General features: G+C 39.5%; 1 protein-coding gene across 1 annotated transcript in view; it reads right to left on the bottom strand.

The window, feature by feature from the left end:
* The window catches only part of snx25 (sorting nexin 25), a 67909-nt gene that overhangs the window by 8316 nt on the left and 33628 nt on the right, over positions 1–25965 (bottom strand). Inside the window, exons 7-12 of the mRNA XM_084133085.1 lie at positions 23463–23653; positions 22218–22349; positions 16492–16767; positions 15891–16055; positions 12592–12723; positions 1–88 (exon numbers count right to left, since the gene is read on the bottom strand). The exon at positions 1–88 is cut by the window's left edge and continues 53 nt beyond it. Coding sequence (XP_083989211.1) covers positions 1–88; positions 12592–12723; positions 15891–16055; positions 16492–16767; positions 22218–22349; positions 23463–23653 — 984 coding nt within the window. The remainder of the gene's footprint in view (positions 89–12591; positions 12724–15890; positions 16056–16491; positions 16768–22217; positions 22350–23462; positions 23654–25965) is intronic.

The raw sequence follows: 25965 nt of genomic DNA, 5'->3' as shown, positions 1-25965 counted from the left end.
TCCAGCGGTTGTTCTTGCAGTCGTCGTCTTCAGACAGACTCACGGATACGCAGTAACACGCCGTCTGTTCTCCGTTCTCCTCTGAGGCCTGACGGACACACACACTGGGGGTTAACAAGACAACTGACTGGATAAATGGATGGATGATGGATAAATGGATGGATGGATGGATAAATGTATGGATGGATGATGGATAAATGGATGGATGGATGGATGGATAAATGTATGGATGGATGGATGCATGGATGGATGGATGGATAGATGGATGGATGGATAAATGGATGGATAGATGGATGATGTATGTATGTATGTATGTATGTATGGATGGATGATGGATGGATGGATGATGGATAAATGGATGGATGGATAAATGGATGGATGGATGATGTATGTATGGATGGATGATGGATGGATAAATGGATGATGGATAAATGGATGGATGGATAAATGGATGGATGGATGGATGGATAAATGGATGGATGATGGATGGATAAATGGATGATGGATAAATGGATGGATGGATAAATGGATGGATGGATGGATGATGGATAAATGGATGGATGGATGGATGGATAAATGGATGGATGGATGATGGATGGAAAAATGGATGGATGGATGGATGGATGGATGGATGATGGATGGATAAATGGATGGATAAATGGATGATGGATGGATGGATGGATAAATGGATGATGGATGGATAAATGGATGATGGATAAATGGATGGATGGATGGATGGATAAATGGATGGATGGATGATGGATGGAAAAATGGATGGATAAATGGATGGATGGATGGATGGATGGATGGATAAATGGATGATGGATAAATGGATGGATGGATGGATAAATGGATGGATGGATGGATGGATAAATGGATGGATGGATGATGGATGGATAAATGGATGATGGATAAATGGATGGATGGATGGATGGATGGATGGATGGATGGATAAATGGATGGATGGATGGATGGATGGATGGATGATGGATGGATAAATGGATGATGGATAAATGGATGGATGGATGGATGGATGGATGGATAAATGGATGGATGGATGGATGATGGATGGATAAATGGATGGATGGATGGATGGATGGATAAATGGATGGATGGATGGATGGATGGATGATGGATGGATGGATAAATGGATGGATGGATGGATGGATAAATGGATGGATAAATGGATGATGGATAAATGGATGGATGGATGGATGGATGGATGGATAAATGGATGGATGGATGGATGGATGGATAAATGGATGGATGGATGATGGATGGAAAAATGGATGGATAAATGGATGGATGGATGGATGGATGGATAAATGGATGATGGATAAATGGATGGATAAATGGATGGATGGATGGATAAATGGATGGATGGATGATGGATGGATAAATGGATGATGGATAAATGGATGGATGGATGGATGGATGGATAAATGGATGGATGGATGGATGGATGGATGATGGATGGATAAATGGATGATGGATAAATGGATGGATGGATGGATGGATGGATGGATAAATGGATGGATGGATGGATGATGGATGGATAAATGGATGGATGGATGGATGGATGGATGGATAAATGGATGGATGGATGGATGGATGGATGGATGATGGATGGATGGATAAATGGATGGATGGATGGATGGATAAATGGATGGATAAATGGATGATGGATAAATGGATGGATGGATGGATGGATGGATGGATAAATGGATGGATGGATGGATGGATGGATGGATAAATGGATGGATGGATGGATGGATGGATGGATGGATGGATGGATGGATGGATAAATGGATGGATGGATGGATAAATGGATGATGGATAAATGGATGGATGGATGGATGGATGATGGATGGATAAATGGATGGATAAATGGATGGATGGATGGATAAATGGATAAATGGATGGATAAATGGATGATGGATAAATGGATGGATGGATGGATGGATGGATGGATGATGGATGGATAAATGGATGGATGGATGGATAAATGGATGGATGGATGGATGGATAAATGGATGGATGGATGGATGGATAAATGGATGGATGGATGGATGATGGATGGATAAATGGATGGATAAATGGATGGATGGATTTTTTAAAAATAAGCATTTATGCATTTATATATTTATGTATATACATATTTACATACACACACACACACATATATATACTATATATTTTTGATGCAATATTATAAATACACTGTATATAAATGCTTAATTTTAAAGTAAATTTTATATAATTTCAAAAATAAGCATATATATAGAGATATTTTTTTTAAATAAGCATTGATTATATATATATATATATATATATATATATATATATATATATATATATATATATATATATAATTAAAATAAGTATTTATGCAATATTATAAATACATATATATTTAAATGCTCAATTTTAAAGTTATAAATAATTATAATCATATATGTATTTAAAATATTGCATAAATATATAAATAATCAATGCTTATTAAAAAAAATGTATCTATCTATATGCTTATTTATAAATACTTCTATATAATTTTTTAAAAATAAGCATATATATATGTATACACTGTATATACACATGCTTATTTTTTAAATTATATATATTTTACTTTAAATTTAAGCATTTATATACAGTATATTTATAATATTGCATCTAACATATACACATATATTATACATATACATTTATTTACCATTGCAACCACTTCATAAAAAGCAACTCGAGTCTTATGCCTGGCTCACACTACAGGAGTTTTAGGCCGATTTATGCCCGATTTCCCCCTCCCGAGAATCTGAGAAAAAATCTTGTCGAGGACCTTGATCGGTTCCGATGTTCGGCGCAGATTATCTGGTAATGTGAGGCGTTCACAGATCGAATCTTGCACCTCCCGATCTGCTCTCGCACAAATCGGGCTCGCCCCGATCATATCAAACATGTTTGATATTTAAGATTTTAAATCGGGATGAGCAAGTCTGTGATTACGTCAGTGCTGTCAAAAAGACAGCAGGGCTGTCGTGCTGAAGGAATTTCCCTTGAGATAATTTTGAATGACTCAACTCGATATGCGTTTTTATCTCCATTTATTTATTGCTAAATAAATAAGTATTACGCTGTGGTCAGCAGGCACAAAGGCAAGTAACGTTACATGTTCAGTAATGAAACCGAAACTAAAAAGCGCGTTAAAACGAAATGGATTTCAAAATCAATGCACGCGTCACCGGATTTAAAAATGCACATCTAGCTTGTTGCACGCACACATATTATGTCGAAATAACGATAGTAGCCTATATTATGTTAACATTATTAGCCTAATAATAATAAATCTTTAATCAGTATTTAATTGAATGCTGAATGTTGTGCTTTGTCAATTTAATAAAATGAATACTTTAATTGTGACAATTAAAATGATTGAATATTAAATATTAAGTGGCCAATTTTTGTAATAGTATTTATTTGCTATATATCTAGCACCCCCTCAGCACCTGCGTTAAAAAAATATCTGGCACCGCCCCTGGTTATAACGGCCCACGTATTAAAAAAATGGTCGGTTTTAAATCGGGCTCGGGCTCATAATTACAGTTATGTTAATGTGTTGTGTCGGGCCGGGCCCGGACACAATGTGCATGGGCTCGGGTAGGGTCGGGCTTGATTTTTTTGGGCCCGATCTAAGCTCTTAACTCAAAGTACCGGTAGGTTCAAAGTCTCTGTGCGTGTGTATGTGCGTGCGTGCGTGTGTGTGTCTCATGGCAATGCATATCCCATACGTTTCCATGCTTTTCCACTTCAGATTTGCTGCGTGAGATCGCGTGAGATCACGTGAGGCGCTTCCCCTGGCACGATAATCTTAATAACATTTTGTAGTGTGTGGTGCACCGCGATTTTCAAACCTTGCAGTGTGAGCATGTTTAAGATTTGGGGGAAGAAAATCTGCAAAGATTCTCCTTAAGTGTGTGCTGCAACCAGATTTCAAAATCGGTTAGGATTTTAAAACTCCTGTAGTGTGAGCCAGGCATTACTGTGTTTTTAACATGATTAAATTATTTACAATTACTCTGATTCCCACTGTAGAGAATCACACTCAAATACCAAATATTTTAAAACTCGACATCTAACTCGGCGGTAAAGCATTTCATTAGTTTGGATTGAACCTCCTTCCACACACTGTGATCTGTGGTGGATCTGATTCTGGATGAAAACACTAACAGCTGAAACCACTGTGTCGTTTTACAGCCGATTAACAGATGAATCACTAATAAACGACTGAGCAGAAATATGCAAATGCTGCTAATTATCAGAGCGTTAAAACTATTGATGCGTCTCTTCACATCTTCTGTTTACCGACACACAACCACAACGCTTCATCATATTGTTCCTCACATATATCGGTCACATATCTTGAAAATAATCTGGAGAATTCCTCGGAGAGCATTGAGGCGGTTTATGATTCTGACTATATTGAGGTGTTTTGTGAAGTTAAACAGACGGAGTGATTAAACCGTGTGTGATCTACTGCGGACGGCGACAGTGTTTGTGAAAGAGTCAAACACACAGCAAATAAATCACTGTTGCTTTAAGAAAAGAAAGTTGGATGAAACACGCTGACTATCAAACAAATGGTGTTTTAATATGTTGCCATGGCAATCACTTCACTCGATGTAACAACTAGAGCCCGACCGATATATCGGTGGGCCGATATTATCGGCCGATATAAGGCATTTTCCTAACTATCGGTATCGGCATTTATAATGGCCGATAAATTAATATTTAAAAAAATGCAGCGATGCAGTGATTTATGTAAGGATGGCGCTGGCGCTGCTAATAAAGCACCTAAAAGCTGTCACAAAGAACTGGCAAAAGTGGCAAAAAAATAACGGCCGCGTCCGTGTAGACACAGTGTTAAAGCTCATTCTGCTACGTTACAACATCAAGGAATATTCCAATAATTTATGTAATTATAACACTTTATATAGTGCCATTTTGCATTAAGAGTAGCCAGATGGACATGCGAGACGCGACACGTTCAGAATTAATACACTTTTAGTAAACTACAGAACAGCGCGAGCGGGAAGCGGCGCACCTCACGCGGGCAGAGAACGCGTCCGAGAATGGACACTGCATTAGTGATATAAAACGCACACACACAGGTCTGTTAAATTAAGCAATACTTTTAAGGTAGTCTAATATTTTTCTGACTAACAAAATTACTGACACAGTAAAGGGTAGATTTAAATAAAGAAAAACGAAATTTAAATAAAGAAAAACGAAATTTAAATAAAGAAAAACGAAATTTAAATAAAGAAAAAACGAAATTTAAATAAAGAAAAACTAAATTTAAATAAAGAAAAACGAAATTTAAATAAAGAAAAAACGAAATTTAAATAAAGAAATTAAACGAAATTTAAATAAAGAAAAACGAAATTTAAATAAAGAAAAACGAAATTTAAATAAAGAAAAACGAAATTAAGTTAGATTAAAAACGAGATTAATTTAGATTGATAATAACGGGTAAAAAGGCTAATACATTTTGTTTCTATTATTCTATTTTCCACAATGTCAAAGCAACACAGCTTAATCCAAAACACAAGCTCAGACATGCACTTCGTCCATACAAACTCCGCTGTTCTGCGCTCTAGCCAGAGAACACTCCCGTTGCTGGAACACTTGCGCGTCGGTTCTATTTCTAGCTTGCATGCGTTTTCCGCGTGGCTCGAGCCGCGCCTGAGAGACGCGTGTCACACGCAGGCAGTGTGCAAACTCCAACCTGTTAACATGGGAGCCGAAATAAAAATGGCCATGCCACGCAGTCAGTGTGTCGCCGGCCTTATTCAAGCGCGAATGAGAACCGTTTCGCGGGGGATCCCAGATGTAAAAAAAAAACAAAAAAAACGAATATTCGATTGTCAAATTTTCAAATCGAATACCAACCCACCGAACGAATATTCAAATATTCGGGTCCAGCCCTATAGCCTACTTTCACGTTTAATACATTTTGCTTACTACTTATTTAAAATAGTATAAAACTACTGTACATATGTAATTATAAACGTTTTCATTATGATATTATTAATTTTACTTTACTAAAAAGATCTGAGTTCTTCCTCCACTGGTAGATATTAGAGAAATTAAGATAAAAATAGAAGATAAGGTTTTGTCAGTGACACTTTTGATATATTTATTGATACAAGTTATGTTTTAAATAACGTGACTAAATTAAAAGACAAAGTCGTTAGTGAAGATTATGCAACAGTATTTAGAATATAATATAATATAAAATGCAATGCAAACTAGTTTGGTTACAGCTCAAATTCTCATTCTATCATTCACCCTGCCTCCATTACATATCTTTGTCACACAAGTGTTTGATCACCACATTTGAGTGATCATTGCAAACCATTTATGTATTTATTCTGTTTATACTGTGTATTCTATATACAGTACCCATCAAAAGTTTGTACACACCAATTGGAAAGTGTGTCCAAACTTACTGTACTATAATACACATAAATAATATTGCTACTGTATTATAATATACACATAAATAATATCGGCCGATATATCGGTATCTGGCTTTTTTTTAATCGGTATCGGCATCGGCGCCCAAAAATCCATATCGGTCGGGCTCTAGTAACAACTGACTGTAACCGCAACGACAGAATGTTACAGTGTAACTGTTGCTCTGTGTGATGAAAGAGAGTTCCGAAAGCAAAGCTTTGATCTGTAAGCAAGCAATAAGGCTTAACCCCTTCATAAAGTTGGGTGAAGCGGTCGCAGCCGTGTTTTATCGTGAATAAAACCAGAGAATGTCTAATAAGGGGCGAACTTCCACTCTCGGTAAACTTCCGGCTTCTGAACTGGTTGCAGTTCCACTCTGGCTCCACATGAGGGCGCTCACAGGACGAGTGCAGAATGAATGGAGGTCTATGGCGCTATACCCCTCAAAATCCACTGTTCTCAGGATATCATTTTTTGTCTAGTAATTTGAATGTTGTATTCGAAAGGAGATGCAAAGAAATTACACACTGCTGGGTGTTCGATTTTTTAGAGTCACTTATTTGTAGGGATGTCCCGATCCGATCATGTGATCGGAAATCGGACCCGATCACGTGTTTCACCCGATCACCCGATCAGGACTCGGATATGTATATATATTCTTATTATTTTTTAACACATCTATAGTTATGCGGTGGAACAGAGTTACGGCGGTTTCACACTGCACGCATTAGCAGAGCGTAAGCAGCGCAGGAGCAGTGCGTATGGTGAGCAGGAGCAGGACACGCGCGTTTTGCTTTCACACTGGCAGCGTTTGTCACGCGCGGCTGAACCGCGGGTTGTGTACAGACAGAGTACTCTATAATGGATAAGTTGGCATTGCTTTATTTCGTTTTCAAATACATTTAAGAGAAAAGACTTGTCAAGAAGCTTATTTTATTAATAATTTCATTTATATAACTTTTGGTTCATCTTTGTTTTTATTGTTCTGGCAACAAGTTTGTTTTTGGACATTTGTTTTCTTTTTAAATTGCTGTTGGTCATTTGATCAACTGTTTAAAACACAATAGATATCATCAATGCACTTTTTGGATAAAACTGCGGTGTATTTTGGCCATGATCAATGCATATCACTTTAATTCAGCGTAAGCGGCGCAGCAAAAATAGACTCGGCGCCGAAACGATCGCGGCACTGCTGCTTCTGCTCTGCTCCTGCTACGCGCTGCCGCGCCGCCTCTGCGTGCGGTGTGTGTGAATGCTCTAATCTGTTAACATGGGCGCCGAAAAAAATATGCACTGCACGCTCTGCTAACGCGTGCTGTGTGAAACCGGCGAGTGCAGTTCATAAAAGCACATTACTGGCTTTGCAAACACTGTGGCACTTTTATTTTTTTATTTGTTTACATGCCTGCCGGGTATTTTAAGTTGAGGTGCTATTTGTTTATATATTAGACTTTTTTTATATTTACTGTTGCACTAAGTCCAAAAGTGAAGAATTTATGTTATTTATTACTTGATTGTTCAAGCTACCTCACAGAAGTGCTCTGTTTGTTAACAGAGTTGTTGAATGTTAAAATAAGGCGAATTAAATAAAAAATAAGGAACATCCTGGATCTATTTTTCGCTCTTCTTTATTCTTTTTTTATGTATTATAGAAGTATCGGATCGGGACTCGGTATCGGTAGATACTCAAAATCAAATGACTCGGACTCGGACTCAAGGGCAAAAAAACCTGATCGGGACATCCCTACTTATTTGCTTTAAAAAGTCTTTTAAAATGTCAATGACGTCATACACATCGTACGACCAGAGATACTGCTTTACGGCAATCCTTCAGTCACTTTGGTGCTTTCGCGCTCTGCACTTTCTTTTCTCTCGAGGCATCGACAACACAGCTGACACAGGGAAACACACAACACACTGACACAGGCAAACACACAACACAGCTGACACAGGCAAACACACAAGACACAGGCAAACACACAACACACTGACACAGGCAAACACACAACACAGCTGACACAGGGAAACACACAACACACTGACACAGGCAAACACACAACACAGCTGACACAGGCAAACACACAACACACTGACACAGGCAAACACACAACACAGCTGACACAGGCAAACACACAACACACTGACACAGGCAAACACACAACACACTGACACAGGCAAACACACAACACAGCTGACACAGGCAAACACACAACACACTGACACAGGCAAACACACAACACAGCTGACACAGGCAAACACACAACACACTGACACAGGCAAACACACAACACAGCTGACACAGGCAAACACACAACACACTGACACAGGTAAACACACAACACACTGACACAGGCAAACACACAACACACTGACACAGGCAAACACACAACACAGCTGACACAGGTAAACACACAACACAGCCGACACAGGCAAACACACAACACAGCTGACACAGGCAAACACACAACACACTGACACAGGTAAACACACAACACAGCTGACACAGGCAAACACACAACACAGATGACACAGGCAAACACACAACACAGATGACACAGGCAAACACACAACACAGCTGACACAGGCAAACACACAACACACTGACACAGGCAAACACACAACACAGCTGACACAGGCAAACACACAACACACTGACACAGGCAAACACACAACACAGATGACACAGGCAAACACACAACACAGATGACACAGGCAAACACACAACACAGATGACACAGGCAAACACACAACACAGCCGACACAGGCAAACACACAACACAGCCGACACAGGCAAACACACAACACAGCCGACACAGGCAAACACACAACACAGCCGACACAGGCAAACACACAACACAGATGACACAGGCAAACACACAACACAACTGACACAGGCAAACACACAACACAGATGACACAGGCAAACACACAACACAGATGACACAGGCAAACACACAACACAGATGACACAGGCAAACACACAACACAGCCGACACAGGCAAACACACAACACAGCCGACACAGGCAAACACACAACACAGCCGACACAGGCAAAAACACAACACAGCCGACACAGGCAAACACACAACACAGCCGACACAGGCAAACACACAACACAGCTGACACAGGCAAACACACGTGCTAGAAGAGTTTTTGTTTTGTTGTTTTAAAAGACCACGCCGAAAATACACACACACACACACACACACACACACACGATGCCATCAAGCGGTATCTCTGGTCGTAATCAGTCCTTCACTGACCAATCAGCGTTCATTAGCAGAATGCTAGCGTGTTATGGGCAACAACAACACAACCTGTAAGAAATCGAAAGGACATAAGTACTCGTTCATTCAACTTTCGACCTATAACCCATGTTGAACTTGCAAAACCTACAATCAAATCTGAGATTTCTCAGCGGCAATCGGGTGAAAGAGACACATTTAGCCGTCTAGCCCCATAGACTCCCATTCATTCTGCACTCATGGGCGATCGCCCCCAGTGGAACTCTGGTGGAACTACAACCACAATTCTGTACAATAGGACTTAATAGGGAGTGGCCAGGCTCTCCGTAGACGGGCTCTGATAAAACTCAACTATTGACCAATCAGAATCAAGGACTGGAACTAACCGTAATCCTGCTTCTAAAGTGGAACTGCTTTGTGTTGCTGTTACTGTCATTCCTGCGGTTGGAGTAAACTGTACTTTACTGAAAATGACATCACATCCTTCTCTGGTATGTTTGGGTGCAGCGTGTGAAAGTCACCAGGTTTTCCAGGAATACCAGATTTACCAGCTTAACGTGGACATGACTGAAAAAATGTGAAAACTTTACATAGTCGAGGTTAGTAAGTGTTTCTATCACAGTGATCTTACATTACACAGACTCTTATCAGTCTAGTTTCATCTACAGTTTCGGTACGTGGTTTTCAAAGGAAGTTCACACCAATATTTCCGTCATGATCGGCTCAGACGTTTATCTTCAGACCGCAGTCACTGGATTGAGTTTTTTTTTTACTACTGATAATTTAAAAATAAAAATCAAGAAGTGCTTATTACTATTTTGTCAGCCAGTGAAATGCTGGTACTTTTGACACCTATCTATTCACATTAGCATGAATACACTATATAAATATATATACACATATGCATATCTATATATATATATATAAACACACACACACACATGCATTTATATACGCATGTATGTATATATACAGTATATGCATGTATATATTTATAGTGTGTGTATTAATTTACTGATGTGTGTAGATAGGTGTCAAAAGTACCATAAAAGTATATATACAGTGAGGAAAATAAGTATTTGAACACCCTGCTATTTTGCAAGTTCTCCCACTTGGAAATCATGGAGGGGTCTGAAATTGTCATCGTAGGTGCATGTCCACTGTGAGAGACATAATCTAAAAAAAAAAATCCAGAAATCACAATATATGATTTTTTAACTATTTATTTGTATGATACAGCTGCAAATACGTATTTGAACACCTGTCTATCAGCTAGAATTCTGACCCTCAAAGACCTGTTAGTCTGCCTTTAAAATGTCCACATCCACTCCATTTATTATCCTAAATTAGATGCACCTGTTTGAGGTCGTTAGCTGCATAAAGACACCTGTCCACCCCATACAATCAGTAAGAATCCAACTACTAACATGGCCAAGACCAAAGAGCTGTCCAAAGACACTAGAGACAAAATTGTACACCTCCACAAGGCTGGAAAGGGCTATGGGGAAATTGCCAAGCAGCTTGGTGAAAAAAGGTCCACTGTTGGAGCAATCATTAGAAAATGGAAGAAGCTAAACATGACTGTCAATCTCCCTCGGACTGGGGCTCCATGCAAGATCTCACCTCGTGGGGTCTCAATGATCCTAAGAAAGGTGAGAAATCAGCCCAGAACTACACAGGAGGAGCTGGTCAATGACCTGAAAAGAGCTGGGACCACCGTTTCCAAGGTTACTGTTGGTAATACACTAAGACGTCATGGTTTGAAATCATGCATGGCACGGAAGGTTCCCCTGCTTAAACCAGCACATGTCAAGGCCCGTCTTAAGTTTGCCAATGACCATTTGGATGATCCAGAGGAGTCATGGGAGAAAGTCATGTGGTCAGATGAGACCAAAATAGAACTTTTTGGTCATAATTCCACTAAACGTGTTTGGAGGAAGAAGAATGATGAGTACCATCCCAAGAACACCATCCCTACTGTGAAGCATGGGGGTGGTAGCATCATGCTTTGGGGGTGTTTTTCTGCACATGGGACAGGGCGACTGCACTGTATTAAGGAGAGGATGACCGGGGACATGTATTGCGAGATTTTGGGGAACAACCTCCTTCCCTCAGTTAGAGCATTGAAGATGGGTCGAGGCTGGGTCCTCCAACATGACAATGACCCGAAGCACACAGCCAGGATAACCAAGGAGTGGCTCTGTAAGAAGCATATCAAGGTTCTGGCGTGGCCTAGCCAGTCTCCAGACCTAAACCCAATAGAGAATCTTTGGAGGGAGCTCAAACTCCGTGTTTCTCAGCGACAGCCCAGAAACCTGACTGATCTAGAGAAGATCTGTGTGGAGGAGTGGGCCAAAATCCCTCCTGCAGTGTGTGCAAACCTGGTGAAAAACTACAGGAAACGTTTGACCTCTGTAATTGCAAACAAAGGCTACTGTACCAAATATTAACATTGATTTTCTCAGGTGTTCAAATACGTATTTGCAGCTGTACCATACAAATAAATAGTTAAAAAAATCATACATTGTGATTTCTGGATTTTTTTTTTTAGATTATGTCTCTCACAGTGGACATGCACCTACGATGACAATTTCAGACCCCTCCATGATTTCTAAGTGGGAGAACTTGCAAAATAGCAGGGTGTTCAAATACTTATTTTCCTCACTGTATATATAAAGTGTGTACATTTATATCAAATAAATGCAGCCTTGATGAGCAGAAGAGACTTCTTTCAAACTTTTGACTTTTTTTTTTTTACAGATTTATTTTCTTCTTTGCTTTTTGAATCTAAAGTCTGTGCTTTTGACTTTCTTTTTCTATTTTCTTTGTGTCTGACCTCTGCGCTGCTGACGACGGCCCTCCACACGCCCAGGTTCTCACACCAGCAGTCGGTGCGCGAGATGTGCAGCGTGAGGTCACTGTGCTCCTTCTCCATGGTGGAGATCTCCTCCTTCAGCAGAGACACGATCTACACACACACACACACACACTGATGAGTTACAGGAGCAGATGACTGACCCTCAGATCATGTGACAGAGAAATCATCGAATGCATTCAATCAAACCGCAATAAACTCCAGTAGTCGATACCAGGGACAAAATGGTGACACTTTACTTTACCTTCATAAACATTTACTAATACGTTATTAAAATCAAAGGTTGTATTAGTTAACATTAGTTAATGCACTGTGAACTAACATGAACAAACAATGAACAGCTGTGTTTTTATTAACTAACATTAACACAGATTAACTAATATAGTAACAAATGCATTGCTCATTGTTTGTTCATGTTAGTTAATACATTAACTAATGTTAACTAATGAACCTTATTGTTAAGTGTTACCAAAATACATAAATACTAGGAGTGTAACGATGCCCTCATGTCACGATTCGACACACATCACGATACTGAGCTCACGATACCATATTATTGCGATACTCCAAGACATATAAGAAAATGTACTGTTGATTAAAATGCTGAATTTGGTATTTCATTGTGTGTGTAAATGAATAGTCTTGGTGCTGGAAACCCAAAGCACAGGACAATAGAGACGCCAGAATAACAATATTCATGATTCTGAAGCTGAAAATACAGAATTATTTTAGATGAATATGCTTGATCTCTGTCACTGACTAGATATATTTAACATAATGTAGGACACTTTTTACTGGTAACATCAGACATTATCAGGACACAAATATGCATTATTATACATTATATTCAACATTATATATAGTAGTTTAATGTAATACTGACACTAAAACTCTGAAAACTTGAATTTTTTCACACAGTAATTTTTATTTTGGGTGAACTATACACAATACATATTGATGCATTTTTGTATTGCGATATATTGTGACACGATATATTGTTACACCCCTAATAAATACTGCTTGAAGTTTTTCTTTCTTTATTTTAGTGCAAAATAAAACTCCCAAAATGACTGAAAACATGTCATTGAGACGTGCATCAGTCTAGCTTCATCTACAGTTTCAGTGCGTGGTTTTCAAAGGAAGTTCACACCAATATTTCTGTCATGATCGGCTCAGACGTTTATCTTCAGACCGCAGCTGGTTTGAGTCATTACTACTGATAATGTAGGAAGAGAGTGTTATTTTTATTTTATTTTTACATTTCATCTTGATTTTGCTTGTGAAACTCTGGTACTTTAGACAAGCTACAGGTTCTGCTCTTTTCCTGCTACCTAGCTTTAAAACATGAGTAATCAATTGGGAAATACTGATAAAATCGTAACATATAATATTAAAATAAATAAAATATATAATGTGAAAATATTATTCTGTATAACATAACTCGTTTATTTAAGGTACTTTATAGCTCAAAATTAGGATGAGATATGAAAAATAAAGTGGTACAAATTAATTTGTATAGGAAACAAATGGCCTATCAAACATTAAGAAGAATAAACTTCACACTATAAACACTGCCGTTAAGTAGTTTAAGAAATTAGTACTTTTATTCAGCTAAGATTAATTAAATTGAACAAAAGTGACAGTAAAAACATTTATGTTACAAATGATTTCTGTTTAAAAAAAATGCTGTTCTTTTGAACTTTCTATTCATCAAAGAATCCAGAAAAATAAAATATATCACGGTTTCAACAAAAATATGAACTGTTTTCAGCACTGATAATCATAAATGTTTCTTGAGCATCAAATCATCATATTTGTGAAGGATCATGTGACACTGAAGACTGGAGTAATGATGCTGAAAATGCAGCTTTGATCACAGGAATAAATTACACTTTACTATATATTCACATAGAAAACTGCTGATTTACATTATAATAATATTTCACTATTTTTACTGTATTTTTTGATCAGATAAAAGCAGGTTTGGTGAGCAGAAGAGACTCTCTCAAACATTATACTGACCACAACATCATTCATAATAAACATAAAGTAGCATATATTAAGGCTGCACAATTAAACATGTAGATTACCGCTCTTCACTTGATCACATGGATGCATTGGCCAATCACAGACGTGCAAGCAGTCTGATGTCCGAATTTACTATTTATTATTGTTTCAAACAGGGCGGGAAACGTCAGATCACGAGCCACTTTTAAGTGTTACTTATTATATTTACTCAGTTTGCTGGAGAAGTTCGTGTAAGACAAATCTGCGCAGATTTAGCACAAATACTCGTGAGTCTTCATGATATATTAAATATTGCACAGAATCTGCTCATATCTGGCTTACTTGAACACACACGTCACTACACAACACATAACGGCGCGCTTGTTCATTTGCATTGAAGCAATAGCGAAGATTAATAAGCATTTGGTGAATAGAAAAGACACTGTTATTTTCCAACATCCTACATCTTTTTTATGTTCTTTGTCCCGATCTGTCCAACTAAAACACATTTTGGGCGAAAATATAATTATATATATATATATATATATATATATAGCTTTGACATAGTTAATCTGGTTCATTTCTTTTTCTTTTTCTTTTTGGCTAGTAGTAGTTGTAACTTAAACATTTTGCAGCCAAATTGACCCTTCGCAGGGAGCTTGATTGACAGGTGATCTGACCAATCATACTTCGCCATCCGCCATTTTGTCCGACAAAGCAGTCAGGAGAGTTAGTAGATTAACATGGGAGGATTTGAACTTGAAAATCGGAGAGTACTGACGTCTTTCCGTGGTTAAAACAACATTCCTTCTTATGTTTGTTCATGTTTATTTGAGGCTATAAATGAACTAGAAGGAAGAGATGATCGGTTCACGAGCAGCTTTAACTGATGCTCTACAGCGATCTGTCACGACACATTAAAGAGCCACAAAACGGTATTTATTGTTTAAATTTCTTTTAAAAAAAATGACCAAATTTGAAAGGTGAGACTTTTGTTTAATATGTTTAATATCAAACGTAACCGAAAAGTAACCCGGTCTGTCAGTGTGTTGTCAGTCTCCTCTCTGCTCCGCAATGTATTTTTCACTGCGTGAGAACATGGTGTGGCGTGAGAACGGCGTAGCTTGTCGGACATAGCGACAGTAACTAAGGGGGGCGGGTCTTTGCGAACGGTCAATTGGCCGGTGAGTGAAAAGGTTAATCTCAAACCCTGTTTTAAATAAAAGTGCAGTATTTGCCATGACTGGGATCACCTTCTTATCAGGCCGGGGTGCGTTCTGGATGGAGCCGAGCGCTTGGCGTTTGTACTCCAGTCTCTCGTACAGCTGGTGTAGTTTGGTGACGGCGTAACTGGCCTGTTCGTTGATGCCTCGACTGCCTTCATCCAGGGCCACGTCCCCTCCTTCCATCACATGACACTAAACACACACAAATAAACCAGGACTGAGAACCACTTTTTGTACGAGGCTGTAAACATGTTTTTTTCTGCTGTAAAGTTGGGCATTTTAACATGGGGGTTTATGGGATTGACTCTCTTCTGCAGCCGGTCTCTAGTGGCCAGTGGATGAACTGCAGTTTAAGTCTCTTCAGTGTTGAATCAAGAGAGACCGGAAGGTTGGCGTTTGGTTATATCACTCTACTAACCCGCCCCTTTATTCTGCACATTAATTATTATAATGAGGAATATTGTGACGTGTTCGTTCCCGGAAGAAACTCAAGACTACAATGGAGGCGTTTCAGGAGTTCAGAAACACTGACACTGATATAGAGAAGAACTGTGGGACTTTGCAGAGATTTTTCATGATCAAACAGCAACATTACACACTGAAGACAGATGAAGATGTGGAAACTCACGGTGTCGTCCTTCTCCTCGCTGCTGGACTGTGAGCTGCTCCGTTGCTCCTCTCGTTTAATGAGCCGCTCGTACAGGTCGCTCACCAGGAATGATGGGTAATATCGCTCCTTCATGGTCTCGTAAACGTCTCCCTGGATCCTGTGGAACACGTCGGTGCCCTTGTTCCCCACCAGCGTCTGCTGGATCTCTTTATAAAGAGCCTTTTCCACCGGGATCTCCCGGCTCTCCACGAAGAAGTTCTGGTAGATCTCTCCCACAAGCCCCGGCACTTCATTCTGCAGCCCAGACCACATGAGTTCAGATATACACACACAACACACACTGTTCTTCAGAGGTATTATCCTTTACAAGTGAATCGCACGGAAACAGAAACAGGCGTAGGTCACTTTAAAAACTAACTATATATCCACATCAGTAAAAAATCCATAAAATAAATCCATAAATAAAAAATAATTTATGATAAAATTATCTATATTTTTATTATATTTAACAGTGTGTGTTTATGAGTGAGTGAGTGAGTGAGTGAGTGTGTGTGTGTGTGTGTGTGTGTGTGTGTGTGTAGCATAACATTTTGCATTAAAATAGAAACAAATATTTATTTTATATTTTATGCAAATTTAGTGCAAAATAGATATATTAACAATGGATCTCTTAATTTTTAGCTTTTTTGTAATTTCTATAATTTTCAATGATGATTTTCAATAATATTATTAATAGTTTCCTCTATTGCCATACAAATCCTCTTATACAATTTAAAACAAACAAACAAAAACTAACACAAACAAACAAACAAATAAATAAATAATAAATTAATAATAATTGTGTATATAGCATAATATTTTGCATTACAATATTAATGATTTTTTTAAATACATTTTATGCTAATGTTGTGCAATATATATATATTGAGTATGGATTTTTTTTGGTGCAATTTTTATTATTTAGAAATAGTTGTACTTTATTGCCGTAAAAAAAAAAGTAATTAAATTTTAAACAAACAATAAAAAAAATAAAAAATCATTAACTCATAAAATAAAAATAACCACTCATTCATGAATTAAAGGCAGTACAAATACTACACTTGCATAAATATATTACCCATGTTTTATTTCAATTTATATTTACAATATAAATAACAGATTTTTTTCCCCATTACTGTAATGAGATTTTTCACATTATGGTAATTTCAATTAGGGAGAAAATGTGATTACATATGGCTAATCTTAATCGTTTGGTTTCACGCTGAACAGATGCTAACTATTAATAAAACGTGTCAACAACATTAAACAGATTATTACAAATCTGCTGTCGCACAGAAATGACCCAAACGTTCCTCCTCAGCGATTCATCAGCGGACATCATTCCAGCCACGTACAGTCAAACCAACATTTATTCAGACTCCTTCAACATCTCTCACTTTATCACAGTTTAATCGCTATAGTTTAGAAAATGGTGATAAAATATGAGCAGAACTCAGAGTTATGAACTCAGTTGATATTTGACTGGTTTTGTCCGTCCTTCTGTTAGACTGTCTCACACATGAATTATGTTGAATATCTGTCAGCTGTTAAATTTAACTACACAATTAGATAATACCAGTTTAGCTCAACCAATCACCAAGCAATGCTTCATTTTGTTCAGTCTGTGTGTAAAAAGAGCATTAGCAATTAAAGAAAACACACTTCAGCAAAACATGATCAGCTCAAAGTGTCCGAATCATTTTTCCTCCGAAATTTTTAGAAATGTCACTGGTAGTCACTGTATGAATAATATTTGTGTATAATGTGTCACAGTTTACTTTATTTTGCTCTCCTCACTTACATAAATCTATAGTGGAAAATATGAAAATTATAAAAATATGAAAAATTATATCTGCTGTCTGAATAATTTTTGGTTCGACTGTATAATATTCCAGACTCACGCAACATTTCTGAAAACTGAAGCTTTCCAGGACTCATCTCTGACACTGATAAATGTCAGTGCCGGATATTGCTAATTTAACACAGCTGGATGTGACGGGCCGGAACGATTACACATTTATCTGAGTCACACACTGACGTGTTGGTCCGGGTTTCAGCCGTGCGCGCTGTTAATGTCTGGATGAAAGTGCCAGCGAAATGACCAATTAGGAAATGTACAATTGTGCGAGTGACAGGAAAATCACTGCTCAGATGTGGCAGACGGTCATCGATTCGCATGAGTATGAAGGTCATTAACAGGGTCTAGTCTGGGATTGTATTGCCATCCGAATCCAGAATGTCAGTGTTTTTCTCCCTTCATCCGTGTAAAAATTCCCGACTCAACTGTTTAATGACAAACTCCATGATCATGCTGTAATCTCTGGCAAAATCCACATGCATTTTTGAGAAAGAGTCTCTTTTGAGCACAAAGGCTGCTTTTATTTGATCAAAATACAGTAAAATTGTGAAATATTATTATAATGTAAATCATCAGTTTTCTATGTGAATATATAGTAAAGTGTAATTTATTCCTGTGATCAAAGCTGAATTTTCATCATCATTACTCCAGTCTTCAGTGTCACATGATCCTTCAGAAATCACTCTAATATGATGATTTGATGCTCGAGAAACATTTATGATTATTATCAATGTTGAAAACAGCTTCATATTTTGTGGAAACTGTGATACATTTTATTTTCCAGGATTCTTTGATGAATAGAAAGTTCAAAAGATCAGCGTTTAATTGTAACAATGTTTTTTCTGTCACTTTTGGTAAATTTGGAGTTTACAAGGAATCCAAAAGTCATTTTGTAAATCCACTGCCGACCACCGTACGCTATCTGTCGCACGTCGTGGTAATGTGCACGCATTTTAAATATTAATTTATATAAATAATAAATATTGAATATTAATTAATATCACTTTGAATACTGAAATGCTGCATAAAGAAAAAGCACAAAATCATGTAAACGTTTGAATTTTGTAAACGTTTATTTTGGTACACAATACATTTTTTAAATATTTATCATACACATTTATATAAATTAGAGCTTCCACTAGTCGAACAAGTAGCCGGGTCAGAATGTAAATAAGAGTTTGCATTTACAGGTTTTTAAAAATCATTGTGAGAGATTAATAGCCATAAAGAAAGCTATTTAGCGTGTAAATTTTTCTATTTTAAATAAGATATTTAAATAATAGATAGGATATTATTTCCCTACTATTAAATTAAAGTCACCATGGAATCAAGTTTGACCATTATTATTTTGTATTGAATATTGCAGAATAAGTTCCTCTCACAGCATCTGTTCTCTTCTCTGATGATGTGGGCGGGGCTATAACCTGTCACTCACATGAGATCAGCCAATAGCAAACCACAACCATCCAATCAATTCCACACAGACAAAATCAAGCCCCGCCAAGTGTGTCTGACCCTGTGCTGAAGTGTGTGTCTGACCCTGTGCTGAAGTGTGTGTCTGACCCTGTGCTGAAGTGTGTGTCTGACCCTGTGCTGAAGTGTGTGTCTGACCCTGTGCTGAAGTGTGTCTCTCCCTGTGCTGAGGTGTGTGTCTGACCCTGTGCTGAAGTGTGTCTGACCCTGTGCTGAAGTGTGTGTCTGACCCTGTGCTGAGGTGTGTGTCTCTCCCTGTGCTGAGGTGTGTGTCTGACCCTGTGCTGAAGTGTGTGTCTCTCCCTGTGCTGAGGTGTGTGTCTGACCCTGTGCTGAAGTGTGTCTGACCCTGTGCTGAAGTGTGTGTCTGACCCTGTGCTGAAGTGTGTGTCTGACCCTGTGCTGAAGTGTGTGTCTGACCCTGTGCTGAAGTGTGTGTCTGACCCTGTGCTGAAGTGTGTGTCTGACCCTGTGCTGAAGTGTGTCTCTCCCTGTGCTGAGGTGTGTGTCTGACCCTGTGCTGAAGTGTGTCTGACCCTGTGCTGAAGTGTGTGTCTGACCCTGTGCTGAGGTGTGTGTCTCTCCCTGTGCTGAGGTGTGTGTCTGACCCTGTGCTGAAGTGTGTGTCTCTCCCTGTGCTGAGGTGTGTGTCTGACCCTGTGCTGAAGTGTGTGTCTGACCCTGTGCTGAGGTGTGTGTCTGACCCTGTGCTGAGGTGTGTGTCTGACCCTGTGCTGAGGTGTGTGTCTGACCCTGTGCTGAAGTGTGTGTCTGACCCTGTGCTGAAGTGTGTGTCTGACCCTGTGCTGAAGTGTGTGTCTGACCCTGTGCTGAAGTGTGTCTCTCCCTGTGCTGAGGTGTGTGCCTGACCCTGTGCTGAAGTGTGTCTGACCCTGTGCTGAAGTGTGTGTCTGACCCTGTGCTGAGGTGTGTGTCTCTCCCTGTGCTGAGGTGTGTGTCTGACCCTGTGCTGAAGTGTGTGTCTCTCCCTGTGCTGAGGTGTGTGTCTGACCCTGTGCTGAAGTGTGTGTCTGACCCTGTGCTGAAGTGTGTGTCTGACCCTGTGCTGAGGTGTGTGTCTGACCCTGTGCTGAGGTGTGTGTCTGACCCTGTGCTGAGGTGTGTGTCTGACCCTGTACTGAAGTGTGTGTCTGACCCTGTGCTGAGGTGTGTGTCTCTCCCTGTGCTGAAGTGTGTGTCTGACCCTGTGCTGAAGTGTGTGTCTGACCCTGTGCTGAAGTGTGTCTGACCCTGTGCTGAAGTGTGTGTCTGTCCCTGTGCTGAAGTGTGTGTCTGACCCTGTGCTGAGGTGCGTGTCTGACCCTGTGCTGAAGTGTGTGTCTCTCCCTGTGCTGAGGTGTGTGTCTGACCCTGTGCTGAAGTGTGTGTCTGACCCTGTGCTGAAGTGTGTGTCTGACCCTGTGCTGAAGTGTGTGTCTGACCCTGTGCTGAAGTGTGTGTCTGACCCTGTGCTGAGGTGTGTGTCTGACCCTGTGCTGAGGTGTGTGTCTGACCCTGTGCTGAAGTGTGTGTCTGACCCTGTGCTGAGGTGTGTGTCTGACCCTGTGCTGAAGTGTGTGTCTGACCCTGTTCTGAGGTGTGTGTCTGACCCTGTGCTGAAGTGTGTGTCTGACCCTGTGCTGAAGTGTGTGTCTCTCCCTGTGCTGAGGTGTGTGTCTGACCCTGTGCTGAAGTGTGTCTGACCTTGTGCTGAAGTGTGTGTCTGACCTTGTGCTGAAGTGTGTGTCTGACCCTGTGCTGAAGTGTGTCTGACCTTGTGCTGAAGTGTGTGTCTCTCCCTGTGCTGAGGTGTGTGTCTGACCCTGTGCTGAAGTGTGTGTCTGACCTTGTGCTGAAGTGTGTGTCTGACCTTGTGCTGAAGTGTGTCTCTGACCCTGTGCTGAAGTGTGTGTCTGACCCTGTGCTGAGGTGTGTGTCTGACCCTGTGCTGAAGTGTGTGTCTGACGTTGTGCTGAAGTGTGTGTCTGACCCTGTGCTGAAGTGTGTGTCTGACGTTGTGCTGAAGTGTGTGTCTGACGTTGTGCTGAAGTGTGTGTCTGACCCTGTGCTGAAGTGTGTGTCTGACCCTGTGCTGAGGTGTGTGTCTGACCCTGTGCTGAGGTGTGTGTCTCTCCCTGTGCTGAAGTGTGTGTCTGACCCTGTGCTGAAGTGTGTGTCTGACCCTGTGCTGAAGTGTGTGTCTGACCCTGTGCTGAAGTGTGTGTCTGACCCTGTGCTGAAGTGTGTGTCTGACCCTGTGCTGAGGTGTGTGTCTGACCCTGTGCTGAAGTGTGTGTCTGACGTTGTGCTGAAGTGTGTGTCTGACCCTGTGCTGAAGTGTGTGTCTGACCCTGTGCTGAGGTGTGTGTCTGACCTTGTTTGCGCTCCTCAGCGTCTCCACGAGCTCCCAGAAGCTGATCAGAGCCCTCTTCTCCACGCGCTCCATGTAGACGCGGAAATGCTCCCGGTACACAGAGTTCGACATGATCTCCTCGAACTGAAGGATCTGTGAGAGGACGAGAGACAAATCAAGCATAATTAAAAACACTTGAGCTCACTAGAAAACATTAGACTGCAGCGGTTCATCTCTAGTTTCACCAGCAACACACACACACACTCTTAAAAGGGTTTCTACACTTTTAGGTATTGAGTATTTTATATTTTAGGGCCACTTCTTTCTTTCTGAACCTAAGAATGTTTTGCTGTTATACTTTTAATGTTGTCTACGTGGTGTTTTTAATATGCTTTAAGTCAGACCATGTGTAAATTCATAAGTCGACTCCATTGCTGAGTATTTTCTCCTTAAAACTGCAGTGAACCAAAGACAGTCTCAAAAACACGCTTTGAAATCGCTGGTGTTTCTGACGTCACAAACTACCTTGTAACCAATCAGATCAACGTGTGATCGTCAACCAGTGGATCTCTGAGCTGAGTGAGTGAGTGGAGGCGGGGCTCATTTGCATATTCATAGAACCGTGCATACTAAATGAGGCAAGGGTGTCGAGTTACATTCAAGCTATTTTAAGGCATGAAGAGTTTTTTTCAATGAAAAAGCATTTAAATATGTAATTTCGTGATCAAAGATGAGTTTTAAGGGATAAAATGATTGACTACAGGTGGACTTTAATCACTCCGCCCAAGTAGCAGTGCTTCGCCTTCTGAGAATATAGTTCCCAGTATGTATACGGTTGGAAGATGGCTGTGTCATGTGACCTTGTTATTTGTACATGCAGTGACTATACATAAATCACAACATGTAAATAGGAAAATGTTGGCGTTATTTTGTCTCTTATCGGGAGCAGTATGCTAGCTGGAGCCATTTACCTCCAGTCTTTGTGCTAAGCTAGGCTAGCGGTGGGTGCGTCAGACAGAGTTACGGCACGCACGGAGATGAGAAGGGTATGTGTGGACTTATCTAACTCTGGGGGATACGGTGAATAAGATAAAGTCCCAAAAAGTCAGCGTGTTCCTTTAAACGAAGCCATGACACACACACTCACATTTACCATGGCTGCATAAATGTAATCATGGCAACTAAAGGATGAAGGAAATTATTCATTAATTTTGGATCTCGATATGGACTATTAAAGCAGGGTGCGAGTGTGAGCCGGTCCTGTACCCGTTGGCTCTGGGGACCGTCCACTTCGTCCGGGGCCCCGTCCTCCTGCTGCTCGTAGTTCGGGCCCCCGAGGAGCCGGATCCGCTTCTCACACTGCTTCTTGGCCACCGTCAGCTGATTAATGTAACGCTTCATGTTTCTGGCACGTAACAGGTCGGCCTTCAGCGCGGCGGCTTCTTTACCTTTACTGTCTGCAGAGAGAGAGAGAGAGAGAGAGAGAGAGTGGGGGGGGGGATAGAGAGAGAGAGAGAGAGAGAGAGAGGGAGAGGGAGAGAGGGAGGGGGGGGGGGAGAGAGAGAGAGAGAGGGAGAGGGAGAGAGGGAGGGGGGGGGGGGAAGAGAGACAGACATAGAGAGAGAGACTTGACTTTAACAAACACTTTAATACCAAAAATTTAAATTGTTCTTTCATGTACAAGTGTACTCAATCTTTATTAAACCCTTTAGGACTGATTCGACATCAGTTTTTCTTTCCGTGACACACAAATAACCATCTTAACTTGTCCAAATAAAAAGTTAATTTAAACATGGGACTCCTTTTTACTCTTTTTATACTAAAGTCCATATATAAGATACATGGGTGAGAAGACTTGGCCCAGGCTCTGACACCACCCATCTATTGCTGGAAACAACTGATGTAATCTAGTACAATCTAGAAAATAAATGAAAAACAGTTTCTGAGAGAGAGAGAGAGAGAGAGAGAGAGAGAGAGAGAGAGTGAGAGAGAGAGAGAGAGAGAGAGAATTCAGGCATGCAATCGTACGGGACAGTTATTCGGCTCTGATGACTGGAGCAGATTATGATGAAAAGCACCAGGACCGTTTTCATTTCCTTCTGCTTCATGTCGCTTACACACAGAGATCAAGCAAGAGCATAAACAAGCCACAAACATCACTGAACCTGTTTACACTGGCTCATTTTACACCAGACCGATGCCTGAACAAATCTACAACTTGAAATAAATAACACTGAAAATAAATCTATCAAACAGAATGTAAAGCAGAATATTATTGTGTTTGCATGCATGGAAAACTAGGAAGGAAACTTGAAAAATAAGCAAACAATTACCAAATAATTGATTTGAAATACTCTAAAATAATGTTAATTTATTAATTAAAACGTTTAAACATTAATTATATAAAACTGCTAATTAAGGCAAAATCAGTTTTTATTATTAAAAAATATATATTATTAAAAAATATATATTATTAATTTTAATGGCAAAAAAGACCCAGACACTAGAAGAGTGAAGAAAACTAAAAGTTAATACATTTAAATTTTATTTTAATGCTTTTTCTTAATTTTTTTTTAACTTAAAAACCGTTTAATTTAGGCAAAATCAGCCTCAAATTTGATCAATTTTAATGGCAAAAAAAATAAGCACAAAAAAGACTCACACTAGAAGAATGAAGAAGAGGAAGAAAACTTAATGTGAGATCAAATTTAAAAAAAGTAAAAATCAAATAAATAAATAAAATAATTTCCTTGTTAAACATGACGAAACATTCCATAACATTATGGGGGGGGGGCATTCATAAACTTTAAAATGGCTTAATATAGTCAAAATCAGTCTATATAAATTCATGTTAAAGGCAAAAATAAATATATATTCATTTAATGTTTATTGCTAAAAACAAAATAATGAAAATTATACAAATCAGTTTTTCAAAATATTCTGACAAATTGTGAAAACTGTGTTAAAAACTTGCAAACCCCATTTGCCAAATGCTTTCCTACATTAAAAAAATAAAATAAAATAATGAATAAATAAAGTAACTGGACATTCATTACATGAGATGTTTTAAAAGCAGTGGAAAGTGCATTAGTTGCAAATAATATATTAGCCACATTTATTTTACAGTTTTACTGTAATTAACTAATACAGTACTGACTACAATAATGTACAATAGAAGTGTGCCACAAATACAAACATGCAGCTTATTAGTTTTTACAGTGTAGACACAAGCTGTTGACTCTCTGTGTGTGTGTGTGTGTGTGTGTGTGTGTGTGTGTGTGTGTGTGTGTGTGTGTGTGTGTGTGTGTGTGTGTGTGTGTGTGTCTGGGAATATGAGCAATAATCTCAGCATGCTTGGTCTGACGCTGGAAGCCAGCGAGATGATTTATAGATCCGCCATCATTACTGGGCAGCGGGAGACGGAAAACATCAGCGCTGATAAACGGACTCCCCGCTAGCACTGAATAACACCAGCGCTTCCCACCGCAGGAATACCAGGAGCTTTAATTAATCCAGCACTGGAACCACGGCACGATTAATGAACTTCATCTCCAATCACAGATGAATAGCAGTGAGCTTTAGCTCGTTTAGTCAAACCTCCACGATTATATCCAGATATGGTTTATTAGCTGTGTATGATGTATCTGTGAAGCTGAGGACATATTTATCCCTCTGAGCTCTTGTTCTGATTGGCTGTTCAATGCGACCCCTGAGAATTAAAATCCTAAAGGATCTTTTCTATAAACAGCAGAAAAATGGGTGTTTCTTT

Source organism: Abramis brama, assembly GCF_963993115.1.
Source record: "Abramis brama genome assembly, chromosome: 13".
NCBI classification, from domain to species: domain Eukaryota; kingdom Metazoa; phylum Chordata; class Actinopteri; order Cypriniformes; family Leuciscidae; genus Abramis; species Abramis brama.
This window is presented reverse-complemented; position numbering and strand designations above follow the sequence as displayed.